Source organism: Artibeus jamaicensis, unplaced genomic scaffold (genome assembly GCF_021234435.1).
Source record: "Artibeus jamaicensis isolate MK-2021 breed Jamaican fruit bat unplaced genomic scaffold, CSHL_Jam_final contig_519, whole genome shotgun sequence".
Taxonomy (NCBI): Eukaryota; Metazoa; Chordata; class Mammalia; order Chiroptera; family Phyllostomidae; genus Artibeus; species Artibeus jamaicensis.
In genome coordinates, this window is record NW_026521871.1 from 45,108,152 (window position 1) to 45,124,077 (window position 15,926).

Here is a 15,926-nt window from a genome sequence, read left to right on the forward strand (position 1 = left end):
TGGGTGAGCAATCAGGGCTTCGGGGGGAAGTAGTGGAGAGGCAGCAGCAGCGGCGGTGGTGGCAGTGATGTGGGCCGAGCACGGCTCTGAGGGATTTTTTTCATGTACCCTCTCATTTATAGCATCTTCAAAACAATCCTAAGAAGTACATGCTTTTATTATCCTACTTTTCCAGGCACAAGAAAGTTACAGAGTGGGTACACACCCAGGTCATCTGCCCTAGAATACATGCTTTTAAACAACCACATGCCCTCTGTACTTCAATTCTTGAAGGTGGCACACTTATTTTATACAAATGTGTAATTTAGTTCATTTCTTAATGTATGTGTACACACATGTGCATGACCAAAGACACTGCACAGACTAGGTATATATAAATTAAGAACACCTATGGCACAGCACAGAAAGGCAAATCCTTTGGCACCTGGGACATGTGGCCCAACAAGGGCTGAGGCTATCCTTCTGTGTGTCCTCAGCTCAGTGAGATTTTCTAGGTCAGTACAGGACAGTCCAGTGATATATTTGAGCCAAATCATCCAGGGAACAAGAAATCAAACTCTAGAAATTCTATACTAACATGTCTATTCAAGAAAATAACAATCCCTAAAGGTTGTGAGTAGAACTATATTCTACTTAAGTGTCACAAAGTCTGAAGGGCAACTGAAGTATTACAGTTACCTAAATTTTATAAAATTAAAAAACCTAAAACTTCTACATGTACATGCACATAAACAAATTACTAGTTAGATATTGAAGGACTGTGCAGAAATTCTAAAGATGTTCAATGTAAAAAATTCTGCTTCTCCAATTATTCTGAAATACTAACGCATAGGTGGCAAACGCAAGGCCCGCGGGCCAAATCCGACCCTCCACCTTGTTTCTTCCCGGCAGCAGCACCGAGCTCCTTGCCCCCAGTTAAGGCGTGGTTACATTTATACAGTCCTGAAATTACATTCAGCCCTTTGAAGGCAACCGCAAGGCTGATGTGGCCCCTGGTGAAAATGAGTCTGATGACCCTGTACTAAGGGCTTAAAAAATAATTTCATATTTTTATAATTGAAAAAAATATAGTATTATAATCAAGGTTATAATACAATCTCTATAATCAAGGACAGATAGGTTTTACAGCAGTGACATGACCTGAGCTATATATAAAATACATGGGAAATGACAAACTGTAAAATACTATAAAAATGTTAATTCTTTCCATTGTTCATAAGTAGTTCATATATTATTGTGTAGCATCCTTTATAGTTTTCTAAGCTAAATATCTAAGATAAAATGTAATATTTCCACTGGAAAAGAAAAAAGTGTTTATCAAACAGAACTGTCACGAGAGTAAATATCTAAATATTATCTTTAATTTTTATAGGTTTATTTGTTAAGAAAAACACTGACTTCAATATTCTGAGTTTAAATCTGTGTCATACTCACTTGACTGTAAAGACAGTTGGTTTATACAACATCTAACTTGCTCATTTAAGGTAAATGAATGTCCCAAACACAAAATTTCCTTCTGATTCTTTCCTCAAAACGGCAGAAAAGAAATAGAGGCAGAGACAGTCAATGAAGAAAGCTGAACCCAGGGTACTTTGGGGTTACCAGGTGGTGAAAACACAAGGGGAACGTTATGTACCTCACACCTGCCCAAATACTTACCAAGGGGCTGAAAAGAACGAACAGGACTCGTATCCCGGCTGCTCTCCCGACTGGCTTCTCGGCTGCACCCTTGACTCACACTTGGTCGAGGAATACGACTGCTCCGGGCTGGCCCAAAGCATCAGCAGCATTAAAAAAGGGAGAAAACCGAAGACAAAATTTGCATTTTTGAGATTTTGGTTTTATTTTTCTTTCTTAAAAACTGATCAATAACTTAAGTTTTTCTAAGGTTGGGAAGAAATTACTCTCCCCAGAAATAAAGAATTACCAGGATTATGGTTAAGTTTCTTGAATACAGTTTATTAGTTTGTGTCAGATTAGAAGGGTACAAGAATAGTTTACTAAAATAAAAAGGCTGCAAATAAAACATTTAAAATACAAATGAATTATACTTTAAGATAAACTGTCTAATTCAATCTTTATTTCAATTTCTGTAAACTTTAGGCTGTTTTTCTCTAACTTATAAGTGCTTAGTAACCAAAGTCAATGCTACCAAAGCTTGAAACATGAAGAAATAAAAGGTCCCAAGTCGCACACAGAAAGTCTTACCCACTGAGAGCCTAGATGGACTGGCCTCTCTGCTGCAGCCCTGGCTACGGGGGATCTTGCTTCTCTTCTGTGCCGAGGCTGCGTTGACCAGGACTCTCTGAACACCAGAGCTCACAGTGGAGAGGGCTGTTGTGGTCAGAACTCTTCCTGGAGATCCAGACCGGCTACCAGCTGAATACCAAACACACACACAAACGTTAAGATGGGAATTCCTAGAGAAATTGTTGAAAGGATAAAAATTCAAGAAATATATCTGAGAAAACTGCGCAAGTATAGCAAGTTCTAAGTTCAAAGGAAATGGAATGAAATAATTTATATATAATCACAACCTGGGGGACAAAGGAAATAGTACAAATATTAAAACTAAATGGTAAATCATGTGAAATATATTTTCAGTTCTGGGCAGGGTACAAGATACTATGTTTAATAAGGACAACACTATTATGATTTTCAGAATACAAACAGGCTAAAAGATTTCCAAAAAAAATAACCTTCTGACAATATATTTAATAGAGCTAAATAAAGCCATATGTTTAAAAGGAAAAAATTAATAAGTCTATTACTATTATTATTTCTGTTAAAATATAATGAAAATTTGCTTTAAGTTTGCCTACTGAGAATGCCTCTGGGTGGGTCTAAGTTATTTTTTAGAATTTTCACAAAATTAAGTTTTAAATGTTTAAAAATTGGCCAGCTTGAAAAAGATACTTGCTTTTTGGCATTTGCCTTCGAATAGCAAAGGGATCTTGCATGGCCAGAGTCTGAAATGTAGATGCAGAAGTAATGAGGACAGAAGAGGACTAACAGGCAAATGTCAAAGAAGTCAGACCCTTTCAAAACTAGTGATATTCAGTATTGAAAAGAAGAGCATATATAGTAGGGGAGATAGAGAAGGAGCTGGACAAAATCTCAGAGGTTAGGGCCAGGGTTAAAAAAATATAAGAAACATGGCTTAAAACTAGAATTGTGTGGGTGAACATTTAAGGGGAAGAGCTTCTTGTCAGAACAGTTTGTGTCTGCACTGAACGGGAAAATGGACTGGATAGCTGCAAGACGTAATCTAAGTCTAGATCCTGAGTGGTAGGTTGTACTACAGAAAAGTTAACCCTGCAGTTGAATCTTCACAAAAGCAAGTTTTCCCCTTTGTTGGCATTACTTTTTCTAACCAGTAGGGCAGTAACTGCTCACCTTGTGTAATCTTACCCAATCACACTTCATTTCCAGAGCAACGACTAAAGATCAAATGCCAACTAGCAGGGGATGTCAATAAGGGCACAAGAGTGAGTATACAGCAGGGAGTGGTGACTTTTAAGTTCTGGCCAGCTCTGTCTTGTGGTAACACTGGCCAGGTTTGGGAATTTTTTTTTTAAATGAAAGCTTTACAGTCTCGTGATTTTGGTCAACTGTATAAACCAAAGACTGCATGAAGGCAGGCAGGCTGGGATGTGTTCCGTGGGCTGCTGGATCTCCGATCCTTGCTATAGTGTTCTTAGCACTGTCTCAACTAAATACAATTTAAATTCATGCTTAATTCCTAAACTTTACCAGCACACAAAATGAAACGTAACTTCCACTGGTTATAGCAATACTGTAAAGCCAAGCAGTGTTTCTAATGAAATTAACAACTTACTCTTTGAGTAGAAGAAATTCTAAACTATTGTAGGGAAATCATTTAAGTCTATTTTACATTGATGGCTCCTATGAACTGTTTCAAGACATTTCCGGTGAAGAATCTTTAGATCAGGTTTCTTTATGTTATAACCTTAAGGATACTCACAAGGCACCTTTCTCCATGCAGTGTCTAAACTAAACATACACACCAAAACATCCAAACACCCAACATGCCACAAACTCACAATGCAAGATAAGCTGATGGAATATTTAACAGGAACACTTGCAACAATATAAAAAGTGTCATGAATGGAGTGAATGTACAATATGGTATTCAGTTAAAGCTAATATAAGTTTAGGGAGTGGATGTATTGGTAGGAGACTAGAGAATTCCTTGAAGTTTGGGTCTATTCAGCAGACAGGAAACATGCAGTATAGGAGTAACTACTCTACCTATTCTAGATTTACTGAATTTATCAAAATAATATAAGCTCACTACCAACAGTGTAATAACTGCCTATGACTCATTTGAAATTATTTATACTTAGAAGAAAATATCAAGGCTCTTTCTCCACCAAGAACTACCATGGCTAATTATTTCTAAGAAAACCATAGAGTTGATGAAAAAGAGCATAATGTACCTACAAAACAGCATGCTACTAGAAAACACTATAATTGGTAAAACTTAAAAATAGATAGATGCCTAATTTCTCTTGTGCTGCTTAAAATTTTTAAACTACCATTCTATATTTTTATGAGGTATTTTCGAGGCATTACTAGAGCTCCCTTGCTTCTGGATGTTACACCTATGAGATCAACTTGGATAATTTTAAAAATCCAGGGTTTTGATAATAAAAAACAGGCCAAGGAAAACTCGTAATTGGCAATATGGTTACAATATGATGGACTATTGTATGTTACAAATTTCTGCTGAATAGAACCCATTCTTGATAATGAAAGGTGATCAAACAACAGATGCACACATAGAGTCTATAGATTCTTACCACCAATGGTATTAGCAGATTGTGATCCTGAACAAGTGTAAAGGCAGAATTAGGGTAAGGGTTATAATCCATGTAGAGGGGAGGAGCAGATTTAAAATGGATGGCAGATGGAAATAAGAAAGCTTTAGTCAGTTCTTAGAAAATAAAAAACCCTAAAGCAAAAAGAAAAAAAGCACTTAAAAAAATCTCAAAATCATAGATGTCTGTAACAAAAGCAATACATTTAGTAGTTTTTACAACGGGTAAACGAAAATCAGACACTCGTGTACAAAGCAGATGAAATGAAGTTACAAAAATCAATGTAAATTCTTCAGCTTTTCTTCCGATGGCCTAAAATCTAAATAATTAAATGTTTAAGTTTTCATTATTTAAACATTTAATTTTAAACTACAGGTAAGGAAGAATAACAACATCTTATAGCTGAAGAAAAATTACACAAAAAAGCTACACGTTTTATCTTTCTTAAGACACACAATCAAAAACAAATGGCAGAGGGCGGGGCGGGAAGACACAGTGTCTGACAGGCTGTACAGTCATTTGTACACAACCAGTCACTACCAACACTGACGGCAAAAAGACACAATCCTTACATAAATATAAATCTGGAAGTCTCTCCACTTGGTCTATTTTTATTTATTTTGGTTAACCATCAAGAACACACCTGCTTTGATCCAAGAGTTTTCTTCCCCTGAATGGTGACATAAAAATATGGAACAACCATGCAAACCCTAATGAATTACTTGACAACAAAGTGAAGATGGATATCACAACAATTCTGTAAATATATTATAAAGAAACTTGCATCAAATTCTATGGGGCTATAATATCATTTTTCAAAAAAATTTAGAATGGAACATATAAATCATTCAAATAAATAAATAAGCAAGCAAACAAAAACCTCTCCAATATGATTTAAAATCTAACTACAGTGAAGATGTCTTCTATTATTAAAAGCCTGCTTAGGTCTAAACGCCTATCATTACATTCTCACTCTTTAGAAAAGGTTTTGCCATACTGTAGATTGGGTTTTGAAGTAAAAAAATCACATGTAAAAAAAATTATGCTATATGCTACTGAAGTGACCAGGAGTTATAATATACCTAAAAGAGAGGTCCTGTAAGTAATAAATTCAAAAACAAAATGCAAGAATCTTTGACATGTCTTTATGCTTTAAGTTTTCTAACCTCACTGTTATTTTTTTGTTTTTTGAAGGCCACAGAATAACACAGTATAGAAATACATAACACAAATATAAAATTTAGTTGACATTAGATTTTGAATATCAGAAAGAACAATTTTATCACTTTAAATATTTGGTGCTTATTCTGGGCCCACACACTGCCTTAAGTGTATGAAATATACTATATCGTTTGATCCTTACCACAGTCCTAGGAGATTAATGTCATAGATTATTTTAGATGAGTATACATAAATACAACTTTAAAATATCTGGAAGAGCCACGATTCAAATCTGGACAGTATGGCTCTAGAGCATGTGATTTAAATCAACGATTCTCGAACTTTTTTTGTAAGACCAATTACTCGGTGACCTTGTTTTAGACCGACTTCAATAGATCTGTGGTGGTATGAGGCTGTGAATTCCTAACTAGTCCCAGGGTAATGCTGACGCTGGTCTGGGCAGACAATTAGAGTAGCAAGGCTCTAAACTACTATGCTTTACTGCTGAAGATTAAGTTACTTAAACAATTGTTCTTTTTTCAAAATATTTTATTTATTTATTTTTAGAGACAGGAGAAGGGAGGAAGAGAGGAAGAGAAACATCAATGTGTGTTTGCCTCTTGTGCATCCCCTACTGGGGCCCACAACCCAGACATGTGCCCTGACTGGGAATTGAACTGGCAACCCTTTGGTTCACAGGCCGACACTCAATTCACTGAGCCACACCAGCCAGGGCTAAAAATAATTATTCTAAAAAATATACAAAATCAGGGAAGAATGCGGATTCCAAATTCTATTCCAAATTTGTTTGGGAATAAAGCCCTTACCCAGAGGGCATTTGCCATTTTTTCTATTTGTAAAATTTGTAATTTTACTGAGCATTTCTGCTTATTTTTAGAACTCTTGTTGAGTACTCCCACTCTTACTCTGCCTGGATTTTTTGGCTTTGGAAAGAGAATATGCTAGGGAGGACTTGTATAATCACCACACTGGACTATTCCAAGCCCAGGTAGCTTCTGATTCCAAGATTCCAAAATCAGGTTTAAAAAGAGGCAAACAGGGCTTCTTAATCCTAATTCATCATTTAAACAACAGTGGAAGATGGTTAAGTCTATTTCTTTCAAAAATAGCCAGTATGTACAAGGGGGTACCCCCCCAAAACAATTTATTTATAACAATTGTGTATTTATTGTCAGGTTTAAACTTCAGTCATCTTCAAAGTACTCTCCATTTGATGCAATATGCCTATCAAGACGTTTTTTCCACCGCTCTATAACAGTTTCTGAACTGTTGATTTTGATGCCGTTAAGTGCTTCTGCCATTTTTTGTTTGTTTCACCTCTTTTGTCAGCAAAACATTTCCCTTTGCTTTGAGGATTTTCATCCAGGGAAACAAAAAAACAGTCACTTGTGGAAAGTTCAAATGGATAAGGAGAGCAGGGCATGGGGCCTTGCCATTTTTGGTCAAAAATTGCTGAACAGTCAGCATGGTATGGGCAGGTGTGCCTATAAATTACCCATCATGAAATGGGCAAATGCGTTTAAAGTCTTAAAAAAATTTTCAATGAAGCTGAATACAGTCTCTCACATCAGTGCCAGCTGGAACACTGAAACAGATAGGTTCCCAGAACACTCACCTAGCAGGGGAAGCCTGTACTACAAGGGGCCTGCCCTCCAGAAGATAATTCTGTTTTGGGGGGTTCCCACTCATATAACCCCAGAACAATTTTCCTAGAAAAAATTTCTATTTTTAGAGATAAGCTAATGAAAATCATTTGATAAAGAAGGAATGGGAACAAACTCTTTTAAATTAATAACACGGTAAGTGTATTCAGGAACATACAGAAATGAATCATTAATTTTACCTAGGCCTCAAGATTGTGCTTTGTAATAATTGGGCTTATGACGAAACTCGACTTCCGACAAAAAACAGAACTGATCATTTTAATTAGTTTCCTCACTGTAAATCATATATAACTGCCAAAAATGCTAACTGTAATCTAATAGATTTGGGGGGCCATATGAAGATACCAAGGTGTACAGAAGATGTATCTGTCCTTGAATAGTATTAGCTGGATGCTACCAGATTAGATGCTAATATATTGCAATTATTTTGCCTCTAAAAAGTGCAATTTTCCACATTTGCAAGTTTCTGAGTATATTGTCAAACCTTAATGCTAAGAGATTTGTGCTATTTAAAATACCTCCATGCAAAAGTTTATACAGCAGATGAAGTTTTTCTTTCTACGTGGCAGATATCAATGATGCAGCCCTAATAACACACCAAAGACAAGACAACACCCACTCAAAAAAATTCCAAAACATGCACAACAACTGACCCAAAACATTGAAAAAAAAAATACCTTCATTTTTGTCAGGTGATGATGAACCTAAAGTATAGAACAAGAACTCAGTATGTGGCTTGTCTTTTTGAAATCAGCTCTGTCTCTATCCCCTGGTCAATCTCCTAATACAGTAATATATAAGTAACACACTTATCCTAACATACTACAAACACAGAAGAGCTGATAGGTGATACGTACGCTGTGACTGAGACACCATTTTGGTTCGACTTCTTCCTCTGGAATCTGTCTTGGCATTTGCCATGCCAGCAAGTGGTGCTGAAAGCTTTGCTCTCACCCGACCTAAAGAATGAAATTTTATACATAAATAAAGATATTTTTCTATAATAGTATTTAGTAATGAAGGAAAAAAATCTCACTATAATTTTCTAATGGGATGTGCTTTGCAAGTATTGTTAAAGTCTGTAATAATATAGCCATCACTTAACAGATTATACTTCTCTTAAAATTTTAAAAATACATACTGCTTTTATATGTTGCACCATAAGCTAACTTTCCACCAAGGATAAGAGTAAAAGTCAAACTAAAAGATTTCCAGTCTTAGTTTGATTAGTCCAGAAGAGTTACAATTGAGATACTAACCAGAGGCATTTCACTTGTTTCTTAATTGGTAGTTCCTGTTCTAAATTTCAGTACCCGTGAAATTTAATTGCAAATCCAGCGAATAGTTTTATATATAAGCCTAATCTCAGGAACAACTACCCAAACAATCCTTTTGACTAAAACTGTATTCTTCTAATGGGGTTTGTTAGGATGTTGTTTACAAGGTAAATATTTAAGCTTTTTATCCTGTGCTAAACAGCCAATTAGTACAGATGTATCTGGAATTTACCATTTTCTCCATCCGACCACCAATTTAATTTATAAAATGATCTGAGAAGTAACTATCACACAAAAGTTGGCACATTCTCACTGCGTTTCCTTCTCCACCTCCCAGTTGCACTCTATTCTCCTCTACCACTGACTCATCCCCCTCCATAAAACCCAGCACCACACATCTATTTCTAGAGCTCTTGAACCAAAGGAGATAATGCTTATCGAAGTCCTTAAATAAACTGCCATTAACAAAAAACAAAAATGTATCACTAACAGATACTCTGGTGTTCTTAAGCAACAGTTCCAACCACTATCAACTCAGCACCAATACCAAATAATCATACAGAAGAGCTCAGAATCTTTTTGATTAAAAGGTAAAATTTGTAGGACAATCACAATATATACTACATAGCCTGATTTGGCCATATGAGTCAGAAAAACAGCATCCAAAATAGTAAGAAGAAACTACAAAATTAATATAAGAGCATAAGAACTGAGAATAACACAAAAGCAAAACCAGAAGTGTAGTTGGTAGAGTCCTGCACTCTATCAACTTCTTCAAGGTTCCATAAGAAACCCACAGTTCAGGCCTTTCTCTCTTTTAGAGTCTGTTTAGAGTAGGATACAATGTTCTCCTGACCAAGGAATACAACAGAAAGGTCAACTTTTCTTACCCAATATAAGAAAGAAATTAAGTATTTTGATACTGCCATTCTAAATTATAATGACACAGTGCCAGAAATAATTTTATAGAGAATTACAACTAAAAATGTAAAATATGAAAAGATTTAAAATATAACAGAGTAAACAGGAGACAAAAACAAGTAAACCTATTTGGTTTTGTATCACAAAAAGGTGCTATATACACTTCAGACTTAGGAAAAAGAAAATGTGTATTCATCCAGTCAAAGGTTTAATAAGACATCCTTCAATTAGGAAAAATATAAAAATTGAATTTTTCCCTCTCTATAAATTCAAGCAATAAATAATTTTTGAAGTAAACTGCCTCAGTAAAATATTGTACCTAGCAAGTTGTTTTGTACTTTCAAATTCAAATCATATATGCAATTCTACAGTAAGTAATTAAAAAACAAAGATACATTTAAAAGATGACTAATGCATTTAAAAGCCGATGATGTTTAATCCAATGAGCCAATGGCGCATGCTTCCCCAAAGTATAAATGAATCGGCATACATTAAAAAACATAAACACAAAAGAAAAGCATTAATGTCACTATGGAAGCCAAATGAAACTGTGTGCTAAGTTTATACTAGATGTTATTAAACATGTTAAGCAATCATGTTTTTCTAGCATGAGATGATCCAAGATACAGGGCAAAACTCCAGGATGAAAAATTTAAAAAAAAAAAAAAATTTTTTTTCCATATACACAACTAACACAACCAAACATAAAATGAAGAAGCTACCACAGCTGGCAAATTACATAGATTTACGAAGAAATTAGCCTATTTTAGTTTTCAATATTTAATTCCTATTAATAAAAATTAATGTAGAGGCGTTTGTGTTACTAGCAAAATGTATAATTCTTACCATCTTCAGATGCTGTTCCTAAATAAGAGAAATAAAACAATAACATTTCAACAAATTCTGCCAGTGCTAATGTTAAGACCTACTTTGTGACTCCCACCCAAAACTACAAAGGAAAAGCAAAATTAAGACCTCCTAGTCTATGAGCCTGAAACTAAGGTTCATTTTGAAGGGGGAAAAATTGAGGTAACCTAAGGACTCACAGCACAAAAATGGTTAAAACTGGACAACTGAAAATGGCAAAATTCCAAAATGTAAACTTTGTTCTGTGGTATTTCACATTCAAATTTGAAGTGAAGAAAATTAGAAAAATTACTCACTCACTCAAGATGAAACTCTGTCATTACTTCTCTTTGAAATGAAGATTTTTATAGATCTTTCCAAAGTAAGAATACTCTCTGTGCATTTTCAAAGTTAGTCCATAAAGAACTAGAAAAGCTAATTGACAAACATGGGAATCAAATCCATGACCTAGGCCTCATTAACCCAGTATTGTCATCGAAGCATTATAAAGACCTATCAATCCATCAGCTGTTTACTCCACATTTATGTATACTCCCTAAGATGTCAATGAAAATGGGCAAAAATGACCAAGTATCATGACTCCCTACTACCAAAGGGCCATATATATATGTTTTAAAATATAGGATTTAGCATCAGTGAGAGTAACACATCACATGACAAAGGTGGTTCTTTTCAAATAGGCTGATGTTTCTGACCCAAACAAGAAAATATTTTGATCTGAAATTGAGAATAATTTGTTTTTAAAGGATCCAGAATCTCAGTGTTAAAAGTCATATCAAAGGGTCTGGGGAGCTTTCGTTTCATTCAAAGATTTTTTAAATTTATGAAACACATTAAACATCAGAGAAGCACAAGGGCTAATATGAGTAACATGTACCCAGCCCATGATTACATTTTCCATTTCATGAGAATGGACAGTATATCAATTTCAGTTTATGTCAAAATTGACAGAAGAACATACTCTTCCCCATTTCTCCTAGATCTCAGACTGTGACTTACAGGTTCATTATCTTCTTACAAGTTCTTTTACAAAGTTCAAATTCCTAGTTAACATTAAGGCACCTAATGAAGTGAAGGGAAAGTGTGGGCAATATGTTGTCTCGTTTCAGACAAAAATATGCGATACAGATAAAAAATACTATATTAAACTAAGGAACTACAGATACACTATAATCATTTGAACAATGAAATTAAAAAGGCAAAGCTTAAAGTAAGTTTTGATTAAATGTTAAGTTTAAAAGTCACTCTTAAAAAGACAGCATCTATAACCTGCATTTCATATTCATGACTAATCATATGAATCTGAAAAACATGTCATTTGTCTCTTTATCAGAGTTAGTAAATGAAAGTTGAGCCAAATGACTTATGAGATTCCTTTCTATTCTTCTGAGTCTAATATTTCAGAGAAAGGCTCAAGAAATCAAGATTATTTCTAAGAGCTTACATTAAAAATTAAGATAATTTATTTAACTTACAACAAATAGTAATTTAGTGTTTGAGTAGACTGGAAAACCCAAAAATGGATACGTCTAAACTAAAATAAAATCAGAGCATTATGTAGTCATTTTCACATTAAGAAAATAAACAAAGATATTAAATAGAATCCAAGAGGCATAAAAATCTTTAGTAATAGAATCAGGAAGTTCTTACCATCCATCTTGTCAGAAGTATCCTCTTTGATGAAAAAGCAAGTAAAGAACAGAGGTAAACTTAGTATATTAGAAAAAACGATTTTATAAAATGCAGAAAATGTTATTTTTTAAGTAGACAGAATTCATAGCATAGACATATACACATATACAAAGCTGGTTTCTAACTAAAACATACTAGACAAGAAGAGGTTCCTATGTAGGATAAAAACAGTAACAACACCAAGAGCGAGGCTGATTTTCACTAGCCTAGGGAGAGAAGTTAGCAAAGCCCACATCCTAATCTTGGACCCCTGCCAACATCAGGCAAACTCCCTGGTTTGGTCTGCTGAGTTTCTCCTATTCAGAGTCGCAAACTGCCTTTCTTCTTTTCCTCTGTAGCCTAAAGGGCACCCCAAAATTCTATTCTTTAGCTTTCTCATCATTATTCTGTCTAGTGCCTTGTTGCTTCCCCGCCCCACCCTTTCTTGGAACTCCCAGTCCCTATGAAACAATGAGATACCACTTTACACCAGTCAGGATGGCTATCATAAACAAAGCAACAAACAACAAATGTTGGAGAGGTTGTGGGGAAAAGGGGTCCTTAGTTCACTGTTGGTGGGATTGTAGACTGGTACAACCATTATGGAAAACAGTATGGAATTTTCTCAGAAAAATAAAAATTGACCTGCCTTTTGACCCAGCAATTCCACTGCTAGGATTATATCCCAAGAATCCTAAAACATCAATTTCAAAGAACCTATGCACCACAATGTTCATAGCAGCACAATTTACAATAGCCAAGAGTTGGAAGCAACCTAGGTGCCCATCAGTAAATGAATGGATCCAAAAATTGTGGTACATATACACCATGGAATTTTATGCAGCAGAGAGAAAGAAGGAGCTACTACCTTTTGCAACAACATGGATGGAACTGGAAAGCATTATGCTGAGTGAAATAGGCCAGGCATTGAAGGACAAATACCATATGATCTCACCTTTGACAGGAAGCTAAAGAATAAAACAAACAAGCAAACAGAATAAAAACAAAGACGCTGAAATAGAGAACAAGTGGGCAGCGACCAGAGGGGAGAGGGAAGGGAACTTAAGGGGAAAAAGGGGGAGGGATTTCGAGGAACAAGTATGAAAGACACAGAGTTGAGGACTGGGGGTGGGGGGGGAATGGGAGGGAGGGGGGAGACCGGGCGGGGGGGGAAGGGGAAAAAAAAAAAAAGGAAAAAAAAAAATGTACTTGAAAAGTAACTAAATAAAAAAAAAAAAAAAAAAAAAAAAAAAAAAGAAACAGGGGTGTTAAACTCCTTTTCACCCGGGGCCACATCAGCCTTGTGGTTGTTTTCAAAGGGCCAAATGTAATCATTTCAACTCCTTAACAGTTAAGAAGTAGTTACATTCATAGAGTCCTAAAATTATTTCAGCCCTCTGAAGGCAACCACAAGGTTGATGTGGCCCCCAGTGAAAATGAGTTTGACACCCCCACTATAAAACCTACTCAGTTACTACTCTACTACTTGAAGTCCCCAAAAGAGAAAATTACAAAACCATGAAATCGTGCCGACTGGCACAACTGATACAGTCTTAAGCGAACTTCCCTGGGCAGAAACACTGCTTCTGCTCCTGCCTTTCACTGCTGTAGGAAGAAGTGCACTCTGTGCAGCCAGACCCGCACTCTCCTCTGGGAGGGGGAGCTTTGAAAGGCTGAGCCTAGAGGCCTCCTGACTACCTGGTGAGTTTTCCCCCTTGTTGATCCTGCTACATGTCCTTTTGCTATAATAAACCTCAGCCATGAATACGACTGTCTCCACGAGTCCTGTGAATCCTTCTATCAAGTGCTCAAAGGTGGGTGATTGTAGGAAGTCCAGAAGAATGCCCCACCTCTTGTGCCTAATCAACGGCTATTCCAAATTTCAAGCTCCTTCTAGGACACTATGCTTTTTGTTAGCACATGACCCTGACTCCTTTCAACCAAGAAGCCACAACAACTTCTCTGAGGACACTTTTCTTAATGCCCACCCCCTCAAATATATCTGAATCTACTTCCTTCCTTTCCTTCCCGTCTACCTCAGTGAAATTGGTGACCCTTCCACATCCATGGCAGACTCCCCAGCCACGTTCTATACTCCTATTCCTCATGACTTTCATGGGACTTTGGTCATAAATTATATCTCCTCTCATCCTTGCATTTTTAACTTTGTCTCTCTACTCACTCTATCACCTCAGTGTACAAAGATATTTAACTCCTCCAATCTTAAAAAACAAAAAGTCCAGTAACTTTTAACTACAGAAAATCCCCCAAATGTTCTTTCAGCTCTTTTCTTGACCAACAAGCACAGCAAAAATTTACAGATGCTTCTTCAACTTTTCCCACAATTAACTGAAATCTGACTTCTGTCCATGACACCAATAAAACCATTTATTTTCTTTTCCATTTAAGCAATTCCACAAACCCAGTTCTTGAGATCAAATATTTAAAAAATGCATATACGAAGTCTGTCCAGAAGGTATCCAGCCATGTAATATGAAAAATAGAGACAGTTACTGAAGAAGACACAAGATAAAAGAAACACTATATATAGGACAATGATTCCTCAACCCCCTTCAACATAGGCACCTTGGGACCTCACACTGTTCTCCCAATCTCCATCAGCAGCCCTGTTTCATTTTCCTGAATCTCATCGATGGTCTGAAATCGCTTCGCTTTCAAAGGTGATTTCAATTTGGGAAGAGCCAAAAGTCACAGGGTGCCAAATCTGGACTGTAGTGGGTAATGAGTCACCTGCGTGATTTAATGTTTTACCCAAAATCTCTCCATGAGATATGATGCATAAACAAGTGCTGTCGTGATGAAGCTGCCAATCACCAGTTGCCTATAGCTGCGGCCATCTGAATAGTTTCCACAGAGGAACACTCAAGCTTAATGCAAAATCTGATGCAGATTCATTGCTCCACTCGCTCAGTCATGTTGAATGCAATGGGCATACAGTACACACGCTCAGCTGACAGTGTCTACCACCCCACTGACTAGTACAATGAAGTAGTCATTATTCACCCATGCACATTCTGGTCCACTCTCCTTGGCTGTCAGGTTACACTGATGTCACATAAACTGCTCTCATATATTAACAATGGCTGGACGTTTTCTGGATAGGCTTCATATATACCTAGGTTTCCTTAACACCAATTCCTGTATCCCATGACACCAAGCTTCCTCTTCAGGATAAGGTTTTAAAGGGTAAACTTCAAAACACTCATCATATTCCTTTTTCCAAAGGACATGGTACTTTAGTGGAAGATAAAACCCAGTGGCAACTGCTTTAAGGAATACACTGAGTTATATATTGAAAGATTACAGTAAGAACAATTCTCTAATAATTTCCAAATCTAAAGTTTACACAGATCTCTCGTAAATTCTATACCATTATATCTCAATGTGACTAATGTGTATATGTATGTATGCATGTGCGTGTATCTCACTATACCACCATGCCTCCTGAACACCTCCAGTTTATGTCTCACAAGCACTTGAAA

The 15,926-nt window shown here is 36.2% G+C and overlaps 1 protein-coding gene across 13 annotated transcripts in view; it reads right to left on the bottom strand.

The window, feature by feature from the left end:
* The window catches only part of CLASP2 (cytoplasmic linker associated protein 2), a 158,989-nt gene that overhangs the window by 52,010 nt on the left and 91,053 nt on the right, over positions 1-15,926 (bottom strand). For 5 of the 13 annotated variants that reach the window (XM_053669047.1, XM_053669052.1, XM_053669051.1 and 2 more), the window contains 6 exons: positions 12,403-12,426; positions 10,732-10,749; positions 8,545-8,646; positions 8,365-8,391; positions 2,209-2,379; positions 1,660-1,767 (listed from right to left, as the gene is read on the bottom strand). In XM_053669047.1, the coding sequence (XP_053525022.1) occupies positions 1,660-1,767; positions 2,209-2,379; positions 8,365-8,391; positions 8,545-8,646; positions 10,732-10,749; positions 12,403-12,426 (450 nt within the window). The remainder of the gene's footprint in view (positions 1-1,659; positions 1,768-2,208; positions 2,380-8,364; positions 8,392-8,544; positions 8,647-10,731; positions 10,750-12,402; positions 12,427-15,926) is intronic. The other 8 variants (XM_053669053.1, XM_053669049.1, XM_053669054.1 and 5 more) reach the window with 4 other exon arrangements.